This window comes from Exophiala viscosa, assembly GCF_022695815.1.
Source record: "Exophiala viscosa unplaced genomic scaffold EDD37scaffold_3, whole genome shotgun sequence".
NCBI lineage: Eukaryota > Fungi > Ascomycota > Eurotiomycetes > Chaetothyriales > Herpotrichiellaceae > Exophiala > Exophiala viscosa.
Window position 1 is genome coordinate 2,285,980 of NW_026944355.1, and position 14,348 is coordinate 2,300,327.

Consider the following 14,348-nt stretch of genomic DNA (forward strand, 5'->3'; position numbering starts at 1 on the left):
CAAGAGTTCATGAAGGAGACAGCTTCACCATACATGCGGCTACTGTACACACCGTTCGACAAACCATGGACTATCTTCACACTATGCTGTTTGGCGGCATTGGTCAGACTTTGGTAGGGCTTATGGCACAGGAACCTGTATCCAACAGCCATTCTCTTGCTCGAGATGACATCCTCCATCTCATCACCGTTTGCTGTTTCCCGCCCTTCGTATCCCACTAACAACGACGCCACTGGTGTTCTTTTTCGAGGCTGGCTGCATTTGCCCATGTATTCCCCAGTTATGATGATACATCAACCTGAGACGGCTGATTCGGTCACCTCACTTGCCGAATTGAGGTCTATAGTCGACCAGGGGTGGTAATCCATACTGTTGCCAGGTGGGGTGCTGATCATGATGAACGAGCCTCCACCGTCGCCTCAGCATGGCAAATCTATACTGCATCAAATGGGTCTGCTGTCCATCATATCGCTCAGTCTTAGTCGAACATAAAAGCTCTGAGGTACCCTCATTTTCGTCCATTGTCATTCTCATCTCTTTGGACTGCTCATCCACAGGATACGAGATCATTGGAAATCCGCGATGGCAAAGAGCTACGATTTCATCGTTGTTGGTAGTGGTGCCGCTGGAACGATCGTTGCATGGCGACTAGCTCACAGCAAGAAGCATCCTTCTGTTCTCTTGATAGAGGCTGGTGGCAAGAATGACTCGAAGTCCATTCGGATCGATGCTGAGAGGTGGTTGCACAAAATGAACCCTGAACAGAACTGGGGATATAAGAGCACTCCAGTCACAGGGTTTGATGGGCGTGTGATTGACTTTGACCGTGGTAAAGGTTTGGGTGGGAGTACATCAATCAACTTTTCCGTCTACACTGTCGGACCCAGAGATGACCACGACGAAATTGGCCGTATCGTTGACGACGAAGAATGGAAATGGAGCAACGCACAACAGCGATACAAACGAATTGAAACGTATCACGGTGCTCCATCTGATGCGTATAATAACCTGAAAAAGTATCTCGACCCGAAACCGGAAGATCATGGAACCAAGGGTCCCATTCACACAGGATTTCCAAGAATTGTCGAGCAGTCTGCGATAGATTTGATGGACATCTGGGCCAAGAACGGCACAAAGCTCAACCCGGATCACAACTCTGGAGATCCCACGGGTCTCGCAATGTGCATATGGACCGCCTATAATGGAGTCAGGTCGACTGCTGCCGATGCTCTGAACGACACACCCAAGAATCTACACATCATGACCAACACGGAGGTCTCCCGGGTCATATTTCATGGCACCAAGGCCGTTGGCGTTACAACTGTTACGGGGGAGGAGATCTATGCCAATAAGGAAATCGTTCTTTCATGTGGCAGTCTCGACACACCAAGGATCTTGATGCATTCTGGTGTCGGGCCCCAGGATCAGCTGGATAGCTTCAATATCCCCATTGTGAGAGCCAACAAGAACGTGGGTCAGCACATGAAAGATCACCATCACATCGCATTGCAGTATGAGCAATCGGATCATTGCTCTGAGCGTCAAACATTTTACAGAGATAAGCAGCTTCAGGCCGCAGCTAAGGCACAGTGGGAGAAGGACGGTACGGGACCCCTTGCAGAGTTCGCTTGTGCAATGGGCATAGGCTGGCTCAAGCTGGAATCACTGTCAAAGTCGCTGGAGTTTCATGAGCTGCCCGAGGATCAGAAACGACATTTGGAAGAGCCCACCGTACCTCATTACGAGGTCCTACTCAATATGGCCCACGCGCCTCACTTCATGGATCCGGAACACGCGACTGCTGGGTGTACGATCCTCGTGTTCGTGCTGAACATGCAGTCCACAGGTTCTGCAACGCTACAGTCTTCTGATCCCAAGGTGCCTCTGAAGTTTGATCCCAATTACTTCTCTCATCCCTATGACAGGCGAGTCGCAGTTGAGGCCACCCGTGAAGTGCTCAAGGTGATTGGCAGCCCTGAATTCAGCAAGGACATCATTGCCATACAGGCAGCTCCAGCAAGCGAGTCAGAGGCTGATATTCTGGAGTACTGGAAGAAGAACTCTGGCAGCACGTGGCATATGATGGGCACAACCAGAATAGGACGGGACGAGGACAACGCAGTGGTGGATAAGAACTTCAAGGTCTTTGGCGTGCAGAATCTTCGAGTGGCCGACGCGGGCGTGATCCCTATTGTCGTCAGGTGAGTGACTATGTCTTGCTTGTCGACGAGAAATCCATACTTACAGTCTATACTTAGCAACCACACTCAGACCACAGCGTACCTCGTTGGTCTCACCGCTGGGGACAAGCTCGTTGCCGAGTATGGCTTGGATGACTAGAGCCGACTGCCTGTCTTGCACCACGCGATACCGCGGTTCGCTTGGAACTCGGTAATGCTTGGGGCCGGTAGCGACTGATGCAAAAATCTCGCTGAAGAGACAGCCAAGGCCACTACTTGGGAAGTGTTGTAGTAGAGATCTAAATTAAGTAGATACAAGCTTTACACTGGAACTCGAGATTTACCACCTACGTACCTTGTATCCAGAAGTCGTCCAAGCTTGTAGACGTCAATCTAGCCATCATTGGCTGCGGGTTGTTATAGGCACTCAAGGCTGCCCGGGAATACCACCGCGGACCCCAGTTGAAGCTGGTTAGGACCCCTGATTCATCCGATGCGATGCCGAGCTCCCTGTCCCTGACACTTCTCCAGCCTTGGCCATGCCTCCAAAGGCCCGCAGTTAACTAAACGCAGTCTGGTTTGCATCTTCTAACAGATTACGGCAATCCTCTGACACTACATTCGATCCTTCTTCACACTCGACTCTTTTTGACATAGTCCGCAGAGAGGCCTGCCTTTCCTCTGCAGCCCTCACGAGACTCCTTCAACCTGCTGGGCTTTCCGACTTGTGTGGTCTGCACTTGCCCATCGTGTGTCTGGCATTGGTCTGGCATTGCCTGCATTTCGACGGACAACATGCTGGCTCTCTTTGGCCACAACAGCCGCGATACTATCCCAGGAGATTGACTATTTGATCAGGCCTCTGTGAATGTGTTTCGACCGATATTATCACTACAGCCGATCTTTCTACATCAGTCGCCTGCAATAACCTTTCTCTCATCTGTTGAGCAAACTGAATTGCGAACACTCATGACCATTCTGCCTCCCCCCTGCGATCATTCGGCCCATCAATCAGGACAGAGGCTTCATTACAGGCCTGTACCTCACATATGGCGCCCTTACCGCCCCTCTCGCAGCACCAGTCGGGTCGCTCTATACCTCGCAGTATAAACATCAGTCGAGATACCAACTCTCAAAGATCCACCGCCTCGGACCTCAATCGCCCTTTACCCGCCCCTCCCTCTTCTGCGTCTGCCGAAAGTTATGAGATTCCTTCACTACGTCGAAAGGCCCTCCCGAATGTGACCGAATCTGATGGTGCAAAGCATAACCACACCCGATCCTTCAGCCACCCCTTTCCTTCGATATTCGGTTCTAAGAGATCTGACAAGAAACATAATGTTCGGAGCGATATGGATACGACGTCTGGTGGTAGTCGTGATGTCCACCCGGATGTCAGCAACGCGAAGGCCCCGGCTACCGAGAACATCCCTCAACGAGGCGATCGTCAGCCCGTCACGGGGAAATGCATGACTTGTGACTCTACTGTACGATGGCCTCAAGGATTGAAGGTCTTCCGCTGTACTACCTGCTTAACTATCAATGACCTCGAGGTAAATCCAGAGAGGGGCGGAGACGCCGCCAATCCGTCCTCGCCACCACGCAAAGTTGTGCCACTGTCGGCGGACAGGACTAAAGCGCTTCTCGACCGTTGCCTCAGACAATATCTCGAGTCGTACCTAGAGCAAAGCACCATTTCAGTTCACATTGGCGGTACTGACACACAATCACCTCCCCAGGAATCGTTCCTGTCCGGGGGTACTCCGCCTGAAGGTCTTCTTTATGGACAGTTTCATAGGGATCAAGACTCGCCACCGCCCATGTTGCGACCAGGCTTGAATGCACGAAGCCCCTCTGAGTCAACTTTGACACCGCTTAGAAGGGGCAGTAATGGGGAAATTCCTTTCGTCCAAGGCTCCTCTGCCGATCCCTTCTCCGCCTCCATTCCCATGCCGAGCAGACCCAAAACCGCTGATGTACGTGCATCCGAGGAAGCACCACCTGGCCCGTCTGGGCCACGCACTGACATATTCCGCATGGTTGAGAACTATATTGCAGGATGTTTCGTTGGCTGCGCTACATTGAATGAATCCTTTCTAACACCACGTCCTCCGCAAGACGTTAAGCCCAGGACAGGCTCAGGCACACATCAAAGGCGTCAAAAGTCCGAGTCCGTGTCAACACCACTCGTCGAACCCGACGTCTTCTTGTCAGACCTTGATGCGAAGACGCTTCTACTGGGCGACGTAGCTGAAAACGGTTCGTGGTGGCTAGGAGCATCCAATGGACGGGTACCTGTGCCAGGAAAGGAAGGACATCAACAACGCGACCGATCTCCCGACAAGATGCGCAGCACTACAAGCTCAAGGAATTCTAGAATCAATTGGCCAGAGGTCACTGAGTGGTACCGATCAGTCATCTACGCTGGTGACCTTTGGGAGGAGAGATGGCAGGAAATACAATCCCAGGTCGCTGATCCCCCACAGCAAAAACGTGGTCAATCTGCTTCTCTGGACAAAATCCAGAAAGACATCATTGAATCACGCAGTCACCTCCAACGCAGCCTGTTAAAGGTCACAGAAAATCTATTGAAACGACCACGGCAGCCTCTGAAGCACGCCGAGGATTGCCGCTTCCTCCTCATACTGTTGTCAAATCCTCTCCTGACCCCACAAAGGCTCGATGCTGGCAAGATATCTGGAAGCAACATGTCGCATCCTCCAACGACATTGGGTAATCCAACCGAAGTTGGTCCACGTGGCTCACCTGCCAAACGAGTGCCAAGCTCTGCAAGACGACCTGGAAGCCTGGGCCATCATTCAGGCATCATCAAACGGATCCTAGGTCTTTTAGCAAACTTGTCCAACGAGAATCACCAGTATCTCGTCTCATGGTTCTCAAAATATTCCGATGGGCACTTCCAGCGCACTGTAGAATTGGTGGGAACCTTTGTGACCTACCGTCTATCAAGGCAGCAGAAACGTCCTGTGCACGAACCGATAAACCCTGTCGAAGGTCTTGTACCCAGCTTCTCAGTAGGTGGGATGCATCATGCCTCTCAGTTTCATGCAGCGCTCGATCGAAGGCAATCCTCAACCTCGGCCGGAAATGCGGATGGAAAACCGAAATTGTCCTCCTACAGCGAAGATTGGCAGGTCCGTGTTGCTGCCAGGGTCATGGCATTGCTCTTCCAGGCAAATATAGGACATGCAGCACGGAAGAGAGACGCTTCCAATAGTTTTGAACAACGGCAACAGAGCCCAGGACTGAACGCCAAACACCAGGCGAACGCTCATGGGCAAATTGTACCGATCAACAGTTTCTACAATACCATGTTGGACTATGCTGATCTGATAGCTGACTTTGACACTTGGGAAAGCACCAAGAGCAAGTTCACCTTTTGTCAATACCCTTTCTTCCTCAGTATCTACGCCAAAATCCACATCCTGGAATACGATGCTCGACGGCAAATGGAAGTCAAGGCTAGAGAGGCTTTCTTCGACAGTATCCTTAGCCGCAAAGCAATCAGTCAGTATTTGGTGCTCAAGGTTCGACGTGAATGCCTAGTTGAAGACAGTCTCCGTGGCGTTTCCGAAGTCGTGGGATCCGGCGGGAGTGAGATAAAGAAAGGACTACGTATCGACTTCCAAGGAGAAGAGGGAGTCGATGCTGGTGGGCTCCGCAAGGAATGGTTCCTTCTACTCGTCAGGGAAATTTTCGATCCCAATCACGGATTATTCGTTTACGACGATGACTCTCAGTATTGCTATTTCAACCCATTCTGCTTTGAGTCCTCCGAGCAGTTTTTCTTGGTTGGTGTATTACTAGGACTGGCCATCTATAACTCGACGATTCTGGATGTTGCATTTCCACCGTTCGTCTTCAGGAAAATGCTTGCATCTGCTCCCTCGACGGGCGACAAGCTTACCTCAACGCCGAAAGTTGGCCACGGCTTCACGCTAGAAGACCTTGCTGAGTTCCGTCCAGCGCTTGCGCGGGGATTCAGGCAACTTCTTGAATTCGAGGGCGATGTACAAGAGACGTTTTGTCGGGATTTTGTTGCGGAGATGGATCGCTACGGCGAAATTATCCACGTGCCCTTGTGTCCCGGTGGTGAGAAACGCCCAGTGACAATTTCGAATCGAAGAGAATTCGTCGATCTCTATACCCACTATCTTCTCGACACCGCAATTGTTCGACAGTACGAACCATTCAAACGTGGATTTTTCACTGTTTGTGGAGGCAATGCATTGTCACTATTCCGGCCTGAGGAGATTGAGCTGCTGGTGCGTGGGTCTGATGAGCCACTCGACATCGCCAGCCTTCGGGCGGTCGCGAATTATGATGGATGGCCAAAAAGCGAAGGGCCTCCAGAACAACAACCACAGGTGGTCTGGTTTTGGGACTTTTTCGCCAAGGCTTCACCAACAAACCAGCGGAAGATTCTCAGCTTCATCACAGGAAGTGACCGAATACCTGCCATGGGAGCCACGAATCTTGTCATTCGTCTACAATTGCTCCGAATTAAAGAGGAAACGGATGGGCTTGGTCGCGCACCCAAGAAGCCGGTTGAGCGCTTCCCCATTGCGCGAACATGTTTCAACACGCTCAGCATATACAAATATAACAGTCGGGAGAAGTTGGAGCATAAACTTTGGATGGCCGTCACCGGCAGTGAAGGATTTGGGCTGAAGTAATGACTGGGAGTGAACATGCATAGGACGAGATCACCGGGATAATGATGATGCATGGAATCCATTTGAGCCGGGATCTCAGAACTCAGGCACTTCGGCACAGCAATAAGCATAGGCATTGCATGGAGCGGTATGGCTGTGGAAGCATGGCATTATGGGAAGGAGACATGTCTGGGTAGCATGTAGGATATCGCTGGAGAAAAGGATAGCAAGGGTAATGGCCACGAGGTACAAAGACGCCTTGAAGGCGTGTATATCGCAATTATTGGTTCAACGTCGTACTTTCGGAGATCCTTACTCGTCTTTCCGCGTGCCCAGTGAGGCTGAGACTGCACTTGGTGCCTTGCACAATCCTCCGTTGACTAATAAGTCGCATAGGACACTACATTCCGGACTTTCCAGCTGCCATTTCATCCCACAGTACATTTCTCTACTACTACGGTACATCAATTTTTTAATCCCGTTTGTAGGCGTCGACCTCGTCCAGCGGACTTTTATATGTGGGAACCAGTGGTACTTCGCTTTCAGTGCCTGCAGAGTACCTGATCGTGGCGCCCACTATCTCGTCGCCTACGCTCATGTATCACATAACGTGCCTCTAGTTTGACCCGGCGTCACCGTGAATCACTCACTCTATCCAGATTGCTGCTCAACCGTTTGGCCCCTTCCAAACCAGTTCCGTTTGGCAGCTGTCATTCGATGCTTATTCCCTGCATTGTAGGAGTCTTGATTGGGCTGGGGTGAACTCTCACAAATGTCTGCGAGGGTATGATTTTGGAAACCCGACAGCCTGTTTGAACATGAGACGTTTCGGAGAATGTGTTTGTATGTTGACTGATTGTTGACACATGAAATAATAGTCTTCAGATATTGAATCTCGTCGACGGTGTGCTGAAAAGGAGACGAACCCCTGACGCTAGTCCTGTTGAGGGAAGGCATGAGGTCATGCTAGCTTTACGAGTTGTATTATACTCTCCAAAATGTCACCAACAAGCACCTGTGATGAGAGCGATCCAGCAATCATTCAACTGTTCTTGAGAGCCGCGCCCCTTTAACTCAGTTGGTAGAGTGCGACACTAGTATCACTACTGATATGTCGAAGTCACTGGTTCAAATCCAGTAGGGGGCAAACCCCTACAATAAGGCTTACCTTTTTGCTTTTTTAGGACTTGTGTTTGTTCATCTCGTTTCATTTTTTGTCGTTGTGCAAGGTTAGGCGTCGAAGTCGCAACCTCAGACATTTCATATCACTTTACCTTGGCATAAATAAAACAGTAGGAACGAATTTACAGTATGTCGCTCATGCATCAACTACGATATTTTTTCGTGATTTTTGGCCCGACCCAACGAGTCAACCGGAATGCAATGAAAGCTTTGGAAGTTGTATTCTAAGTTATGTTTTGTGTTCCTCCGAGACGATGATTCGCCACATTTATGAAAGTGTAGGTGCAAGCCAGGTACAATTGGTAGGTACATTGGTAGATATATTGGTACAATGGGTGAAGCAAAAGCATCCATGTTACGCAGAATGAGTATTCGCGAAGTCTGAACACCCATGTGCTAGAGCTCAAAGTGCAATGTCATGATGGACTTTCTACCACAATAGTCGAATTGCGAGCGCCCCGCATCAGACAACGTGGACGACTGCAATGTTAAAGCAAGCAACATCTGTTTTGTCGTCCGCAAGCATGATCGAGATACCCATACCATGAGCTTGACGGCGTCGTGCTAATCCCAAGCAGGACAATTGTAGCATGTACGTGTGAATTTAGATCTTCGGATAGACGTCATTCACGGCGCGAGTCAATGGCGACAATCGGCGAAAGACCCTGAAAACTGTCCATCTTGAACGGCGCGTTAGCGGCGTGGGTTCGAAAGAATCAAACAACTTTTTCAGCTATTGCCATCGATGTCCGGATCGCTGGGTAGAACGAATAACAACACCCGAACGAACACCGTGAGCATTAGAAACAAGGGGTGCACTCACCGACTCTTTGTTGCCTGAACGGTGTGCGTGGCGGAAGAAAATGAGACAGACCTGCATGAATGAAGAATTAGTGAACCCTCGGCGGCGCGGAAGCCTTGCAGCACTTGAGATATGCCACTGGTGTCGAGGTGGCTGTCGGCCTAGGACGCCGATATGCTCCACGATGATATATCGGAGTGTCAAGGGAAGATGTGGTTGGTTGAAAAGACGTCGATGGGAGAAATCGGGGGGTTATCTTGGTGTTGATTCCAGGCGTAGAAACAGAATCTCAAAGCAAGAACGCCCCGCATCTGCATCATTTTCGCCCACCGCCCGCGTTGGTGGCTCCGTGAGCTCCAACTCAATCGTCAGGGGAAAAAAAGAAGACAGCTGTGCTAGCTGGCGGGATGATGCCCCTCAACGTGTTTCCCTTCGGCCAGCGTTAAAACCGTCATTGTCTGCCTTTTTTCCTGCTGGTCAGTCAATTAACAATACCTCAATCGACTTTTCGTGAACTGTAACTTCTTTTTAAATTCAATACCACACATATCAAACGTCAAAATGGGTTCCTCAGAGCTTCCTACCAAGATGAAGGCGTTGAGTATGGCTTACCCCGGACCATGCTTGACAACTGCTGACCGAACATGACAGAGTACGATGAGCCAGAGAAGTTCAGTGTTGTCGAGGTGCCCCTTCCTACGCTGCGTGAGCACGATGTCTTGGTATGGGAATAAATGGTCAACATGCAAAAGAGATGGCTGACGCTGGACACAGGTCAAGGTCAAGGCCTGCGGTGTGTGCGGTACTGATATCCATATCCACGAGGGTGAATTTTTGGCCAAGGTAGGCACACCAAAGATGATGTGATCACCGGTCATTTCAGCTGACGATTGCCCAGTTCCCATTGATCCCCGGCCACGAGACTGTTGGCGTTATTGCCGACATTGGATCCAAGGTCAAGGGCTTCAAGGTCGGCGACCGAGTCTGTGCCGACAACTCCGAGCTTTGCGGAGAATGCTTCTACTGCCGTCGTGGTGAGGAGCTTCTCTGTGAAGACTTCCAAGCCCACGGTGTCACCATGGACGGTGGCTTCGCCGAGTACTGCGCCTACCCAGCAAAGAGAGTGTTCCCATTCAAGAACCTCTCTGACGTCGATGCCACTCTCCTCGAGCCTGCTTCTTGCGCCGCCCACGGTTTGGACAAGATTGCCCCCAAGATGGGTTCGCGGGTGCTCATGTTCGGTGCGGGACCTACGGGTCTCGTGTTGACTCAACTGCTCCGCCAGAACGGTGGTTGCCACGTTGTCATTGCTGCACCAGAAGGTCTCAAGATGGAACTGGCCAAGTCCCTAGACGCTGCGGATGAGTACGTTGAGCTCTCGCGAAAGGACCCAAGCGCGCAGTTTGAGAAGCTGAAGTCAGAGAACCCATACGGGTTCGACATCGTTGTTGAGGCCACGGGTAGCGTCAAGATCCTTGAGGATGCCATCAACTACGTCCGAAGAGGTGGAAAGCTCGTTGTGTACGGTGTGTATGGCAACAAGGACCGTGTCACATGGCCACCCAGCAAGATCTTTGGTGACGAGATCACCATCCTTGGTTCTTTCTCCGAGACCTACAAATTCCCTGCCGCCATCGACTATCTCGGTATGTTTTTGCATTTCCATCTCTGAGAATTCATGTTTGCTGACCACACCCCCCCGAACAGACAGCGGAAAGGTCAAGGTCAAGGGTATTGTCAACAAGACTTTCAAGTTGGAGCAATGGGCTGAGTGTCTCGAGGCCATGAAGAACAAGAGTGCCATCAAGGCTGCGATTGTGTTCGACTAGAGCAATGCGCTGTAGCCTGCCTGCATGCGTTCCGTTTTCGAAGATGAGCACGTAAAAGCCAATCCTTTTTCAGGTTTCGATGATTGGATGTGTCCATTGTAGAGGAAACGAGCAATCTGCCCATTTCATAGTGTCTTAATCAAGGAATAGAAATGGATAGAGAAAGAGGGAATAGTAGAGATGAGCGCAGGTATTGTACCTTATTAACCAGGGCAATGCAACATGCGTGTCGTGCCCTTGCATCATCCCGGCTGTTCCCTGTTTCCCTTGTCCACTCACCTCCGGGTTCCATTTCCATCCTTTAACCTTTGCATTCTGTTCAAGGTCCTCATTCTTTCTCAAGCTTCGTGTACTCTGCGGTTGACAAAGGCCTTGGCTATGGGTGAGTCGTTGGCTGACTTCATTTCTATTGATGGTCTGCCATTTCACTGTGCTTGTCTTCTGTCGGTCCCAATGTTGTGCCTAGCTTCCGAGAGCCTTGTGGAGCATCCATACAGGATGATGATTCAGCCTATGAAGTTAGGCGTTTGCTGTTTTTGTTTATCGGCCTTTCGTAAGTATTCACCAGGTCGAAATGATCAGCTTCAGAATGAAACTATCATTGAGGCAAGAGTTTGCCGGATATCCGTCATTGCCACCGGAGTTCGTGTTGCACACATGGCATGGTTGCAGGAAGAAGATTCTTCGGCTACCAGACCACCAGTGATGGACATGGTATCTCACAGCAATGAACTCCATCAACTGGAATGACCAGGCGACTGTACATGGAGGACGGCGTTGCAACATTACGCTCCTGTGCCATGTCTAGAACTTTCTGCGCGACCTTATCCCAGTAGCTTGAACGTGAGACCGTCTTTGGATGTGAAGTTCAAGGATTTACAGCGGAACGTCGAGGCTGCTGGAGGTCTTACGCGACGTCGCCGTTCAGCTGCGTTCTGTCGATGATCTGGTAGACGGAACACAAAGGGTGGGTGCCAGTATGAGTCTTGCTTGTTCACGGCGCAATGGGCGACCTCAACACCGACAACCCTGCATGTGAAGGACTTTCAATGCCTCATCTCGCAAAAGAAATGTCTCGTCGCCGCACCCCCCAGCCTCCTCGTGACTTGCTGGCCGCCTTTATGTGATCAAACACCTGTATCTCATCTGAAGTTGAATCTGAACTTTCTTATAACCAAATCTCACACTCTCAACACCCCAACAACCTTCTCTGCACCTCTAAACAACAATATCTTCGTGCAAAACACTTCTATATAACCTTCTTCCAACAGATCGAAGCCTTTCCTGCATCTGGTACTCATCGTCAAGGCCAGGATGTCTTCAAACGGCGCTTTCAACCTTCCAATAAGATTCATGCTTCCGACAAGTGTCACTCTTGACCCCGTCTTCTCACTGTTGTATGAGGACAACGGACCGGCAGTCACACATCTCATCGTGAACAAAGCACCACTCCCTCTCAAGCATGTCATCAACAATGGACCTTTCATGGAGTACATCCTGAGCAAGGAGGCGGGACCCAAAATCGAGTACAAGAACCTGCGTCCAGCACTCACGGCTATGCGTGGTTTCCTGATCATGTCTCCCACCGGCAAGCAGCTGTTGGACTTTTATCGTCAGCTCCTTCAACTCCAAGCTCGATGGGCGATCGCACTCGCAGAACAAATCATCTTTGAGATCTGGAAGACAATCACTCAAGCCTTGTACATCGACCGCTGTGACTCCCAACTCGAAACTCACATTGGTCAGTATGTCCCGGATGCCAAATACAAGATCGACACCTGCACCGTCGGCAATCGCAACCAATTCGACATGATGATCGTGGGAGAATTGGGTCGTCTGCGCAACAAGACCAGAGAGGCGGGCGAGGCACTTCACATGTTCAAATCCTCCCCTACCTTCTGGACCCAGCACGGCAAACTGGTTGCGTCGATCGAACACTGCGAGAAGAAGTTGGCTGAGGTCCGTCGTCGCAATGTCCTTCGCAAGCGTGAGCAACAGGCCAGAGTCAATGCCGCTTATGCGCGCAATGGAGCCAATCTTCACCGTCAGATGGGTAGGGCCGGCATGACGCCACAACCTCCCCATGTTCAAGAGGAAGTTGTCGACTGGGTCAAGGACGTCAAGGATGACTACTTCAACCACAACGAGTCGGACAATTACTTTTCTTTCAGCGACGATTCTTGAATTTGAGCAGCGGATTGAAGTGCGGTCACTTGGCAATGATATCGAGGTGACACAAGGCATCACCGGACAGAATACAAGGAGTTGACTAAGCGATGTGTCGATTGGAGATGCGACAGGGCTACATGATGCGAATGGTAGACGTCAAGGTGATATGTCTACTGTTGAGAAAGACTTGAGTCAAAGGGATGATGTCTCCTAGCAATGGGCTCGAGCTAACTGAGTTGAGCTGGTCAGCTTCCAGTATACAATGGAGTTAGCGAGAGCAGATCGAATGATAGCATGAACAGCTTGAATATCACATTGTTGATTGAAATTTCTCTAGCCCTGTAGGTTCGCCTAATTCTGTAGGCTTTGCCCACATGGACTGACTCATTTTGCGCCTTTTCGACATGCCCACGGCAACGAGTCTTCAGCAAAGACTAGCATTGGTAAGAGGTCGACCAGCAGCCTGTCTGCAATGCTCCAAAGACACACCATTTGGATGCTTGCGCAGAATCTGCCACACCGAACCTCTGCATTTGACACACTCCATCCCCAGCAGTTGGTAATCGTCAGGAGCAATCCATCTTCCATCTGCATCTACTTCCTCATGTTTCTCTGGTAGAATGCCAGCTCATCACCCTCAAGGACGTAGCCGTCGCAGCGACCGCTCTGACCGGGTCTTGAGCTGATGACAGCGTACAATCGACCGGCCTCAAATTGTCTCTCCAAGGGAGCCTCAACCTTGCCGGACTTCTTCAATCGCTCCTCTCGCTTGGCCTGCACGCTCTTGCTGACCTTCTTGTCCTCGGTCTCGGCCTTCTGGCCTTGTCGTCTTCGGCCAAGGGCGGTACCGTAGTGAGCTTCATACCATTGTCGGAAAGGAGCGGCATCGATTTGCACGACGGCCGATTTGGTCAGGGTGTTGGTACGGACGAGTTCGTTGTTGGAAGGGTGGTAGGCGACGACAATGACACGGACTTTGCGGGCGATTCCCTCACTTCCCCAGCTGAAGTTACCGCTCTCAAGGCGCAGGGCTCGGTACTTGGTGTTACCGCCTCGAGTGCGGACAAGGTGAATTCTCTTGTTGCCGATACGGGTGTTGGCTGGTTGACGACCCTTCTCGAACGCTCTGTTTTAGACAGTGTTAGACCGCCGCATCTTCTTGTGATTTTCCTAGCCTGTGTTTCTCACCTCTTCTTGCGGTAGTATGCACGCTTCGCACCAGTTGCCGACCGCTTGTGACGGCTGTCTCGTGAGATACCCATGATTGCAACTTAGCACTTCGGTGTGCAGATGAGTATTTCGATGTTGACGATTGAAGGTTGAAAGTGCCCTGCGGTTCGCGGCTTCGACGAGGATCAATTTTCGATGTGTGAGTTGGAGCGAATTCTTGGCAAAAATATGGGTCGCTTCCTTCCACTCGGATGCTGAGGCGCGTGCCAAGCCCACGATCGTGACTGCCCTACGCCAGCAATTATTCCAACACCACGCAAAGTGACTTTTCCGTTCACTC

At 50.8% G+C, this 14,348-nt stretch overlaps 6 protein-coding genes and 1 non-coding gene across 7 annotated transcripts; 6 read left to right on the forward strand and 1 right to left on the reverse strand.

Annotated features, from left to right (window-relative positions):
* The first annotated feature begins 426 nt into the window (after window positions 1-426).
* Window positions 427-2,549, forward strand: EDD37DRAFT_347982 (uncharacterized protein). Its single transcript, XM_062811743.1, has 2 exons — window positions 427-2,201; window positions 2,259-2,549. Exons 1-2 carry the CDS (start codon window positions 583-585, stop codon window positions 2,338-2,340), a joined length of 1,701 nt encoding a protein of 566 aa, XP_062672344.1. The 5' UTR covers window positions 427-582; the 3' UTR covers window positions 2,341-2,549.
* Window positions 2,550-3,229: 680 nt separating this feature from the next.
* Window positions 3,230-6,877, forward strand: EDD37DRAFT_562370 (hect domain ubiquitin protein ligase E3; the record flags this gene model as incomplete). Its single annotated transcript, XM_062813909.1, has 1 exon — window positions 3,230-6,877. The coding sequence occupies one exon, from the start codon at window positions 3,230-3,232 to the stop codon at window positions 6,875-6,877; it is 3,648 nt and encodes a 1,215-aa protein (XP_062672345.1).
* A 1,042-nt stretch (window positions 6,878-7,919) lies between these two features.
* Window positions 7,920-8,003, forward strand: EDD37DRAFT_t8. The gene has a single exon. It is a non-coding gene; the product is annotated as a tRNA-Thr (tRNA).
* A 1,398-nt stretch (window positions 8,004-9,401) lies between these two features.
* On the forward strand, window positions 9,402-10,669 carry EDD37DRAFT_648886 (alcohol dehydrogenase; the record flags this gene model as incomplete). The annotated part of the gene is made up of 5 exons (XM_062818076.1): window positions 9,402-9,441; window positions 9,492-9,562; window positions 9,615-9,683; window positions 9,739-10,486; window positions 10,548-10,669. 5 exons carry the CDS (start codon window positions 9,402-9,404, stop codon window positions 10,667-10,669), a joined length of 1,050 nt encoding a protein of 349 aa, XP_062672346.1.
* Window positions 10,670-10,804: 135 nt separating this feature from the next.
* On the forward strand, window positions 10,805-11,799 carry EDD37DRAFT_348518 (uncharacterized protein). Its single transcript, XM_062811748.1, has 2 exons — window positions 10,805-11,371; window positions 11,543-11,799. The coding sequence occupies exons 1-2, from the start codon at window positions 10,892-10,894 to the stop codon at window positions 11,612-11,614; spliced, it is 552 nt and encodes a 183-aa protein (XP_062672347.1). The 5' UTR covers window positions 10,805-10,891; the 3' UTR covers window positions 11,615-11,799.
* EDD37DRAFT_348208 (uncharacterized protein) lies at window positions 11,702-13,188 on the forward strand. The gene has a single exon (XM_062811746.1). The coding sequence runs from the start codon at window positions 11,984-11,986 to the stop codon at window positions 12,851-12,853; it is 870 nt and encodes a 289-aa protein (XP_062672348.1). The 5' UTR covers window positions 11,702-11,983; the 3' UTR covers window positions 12,854-13,188.
* EDD37DRAFT_627260 (ribosomal protein S8e/ribosomal biogenesis NSA2) lies at window positions 13,128-14,324 on the reverse strand. The gene is made up of 2 exons (XM_062816360.1): window positions 14,027-14,324; window positions 13,128-13,964 (listed from the first exon to the last, which is right to left on the reverse strand). Exons 1-2 carry the CDS (start codon window positions 14,098-14,100, stop codon window positions 13,433-13,435), a joined length of 606 nt encoding a protein of 201 aa, XP_062672349.1. The 5' UTR covers window positions 14,101-14,324; the 3' UTR covers window positions 13,128-13,432.
* Between the last annotated feature and the right edge of the window lie 24 nt (window positions 14,325-14,348).

Coding starts and splice junctions, on each gene's coding strand:
- EDD37DRAFT_627260 (XM_062816360.1), bottom strand. CDS start 14,100: ATGGGTATCTCACGAGACAGCCGTCACAAGCGGTCGGCAACTGGTGCG. Junction 13,965..14,026: donor GCATACTACCGCAAGAAGAG/GTGAGAAACACA, acceptor TGTCTAAAACAG/AGCGTTCGAGAAGGGTCGTC.
- EDD37DRAFT_348208 (XM_062811746.1), top strand. CDS start 11,984: ATGTCTTCAAACGGCGCTTTCAACCTTCCAATAAGATTCATGCTTCCG.
- EDD37DRAFT_347982 (XM_062811743.1), top strand. CDS start 583: ATGGCAAAGAGCTACGATTTCATCGTTGTTGGTAGTGGTGCCGCTGGA. Junction 2,202..2,258: donor GTGATCCCTATTGTCGTCAG/GTGAGTGACTAT, acceptor GTCTATACTTAG/CAACCACACTCAGACCACAG.
- EDD37DRAFT_348518 (XM_062811748.1), top strand. CDS start 10,892: ATGCGTGTCGTGCCCTTGCATCATCCCGGCTGTTCCCTGTTTCCCTTG. Junction 11,372..11,542: donor CTTCGGCTACCAGACCACCA/GTGATGGACATG, acceptor GTGAAGTTCAAG/GATTTACAGCGGAACGTCGA.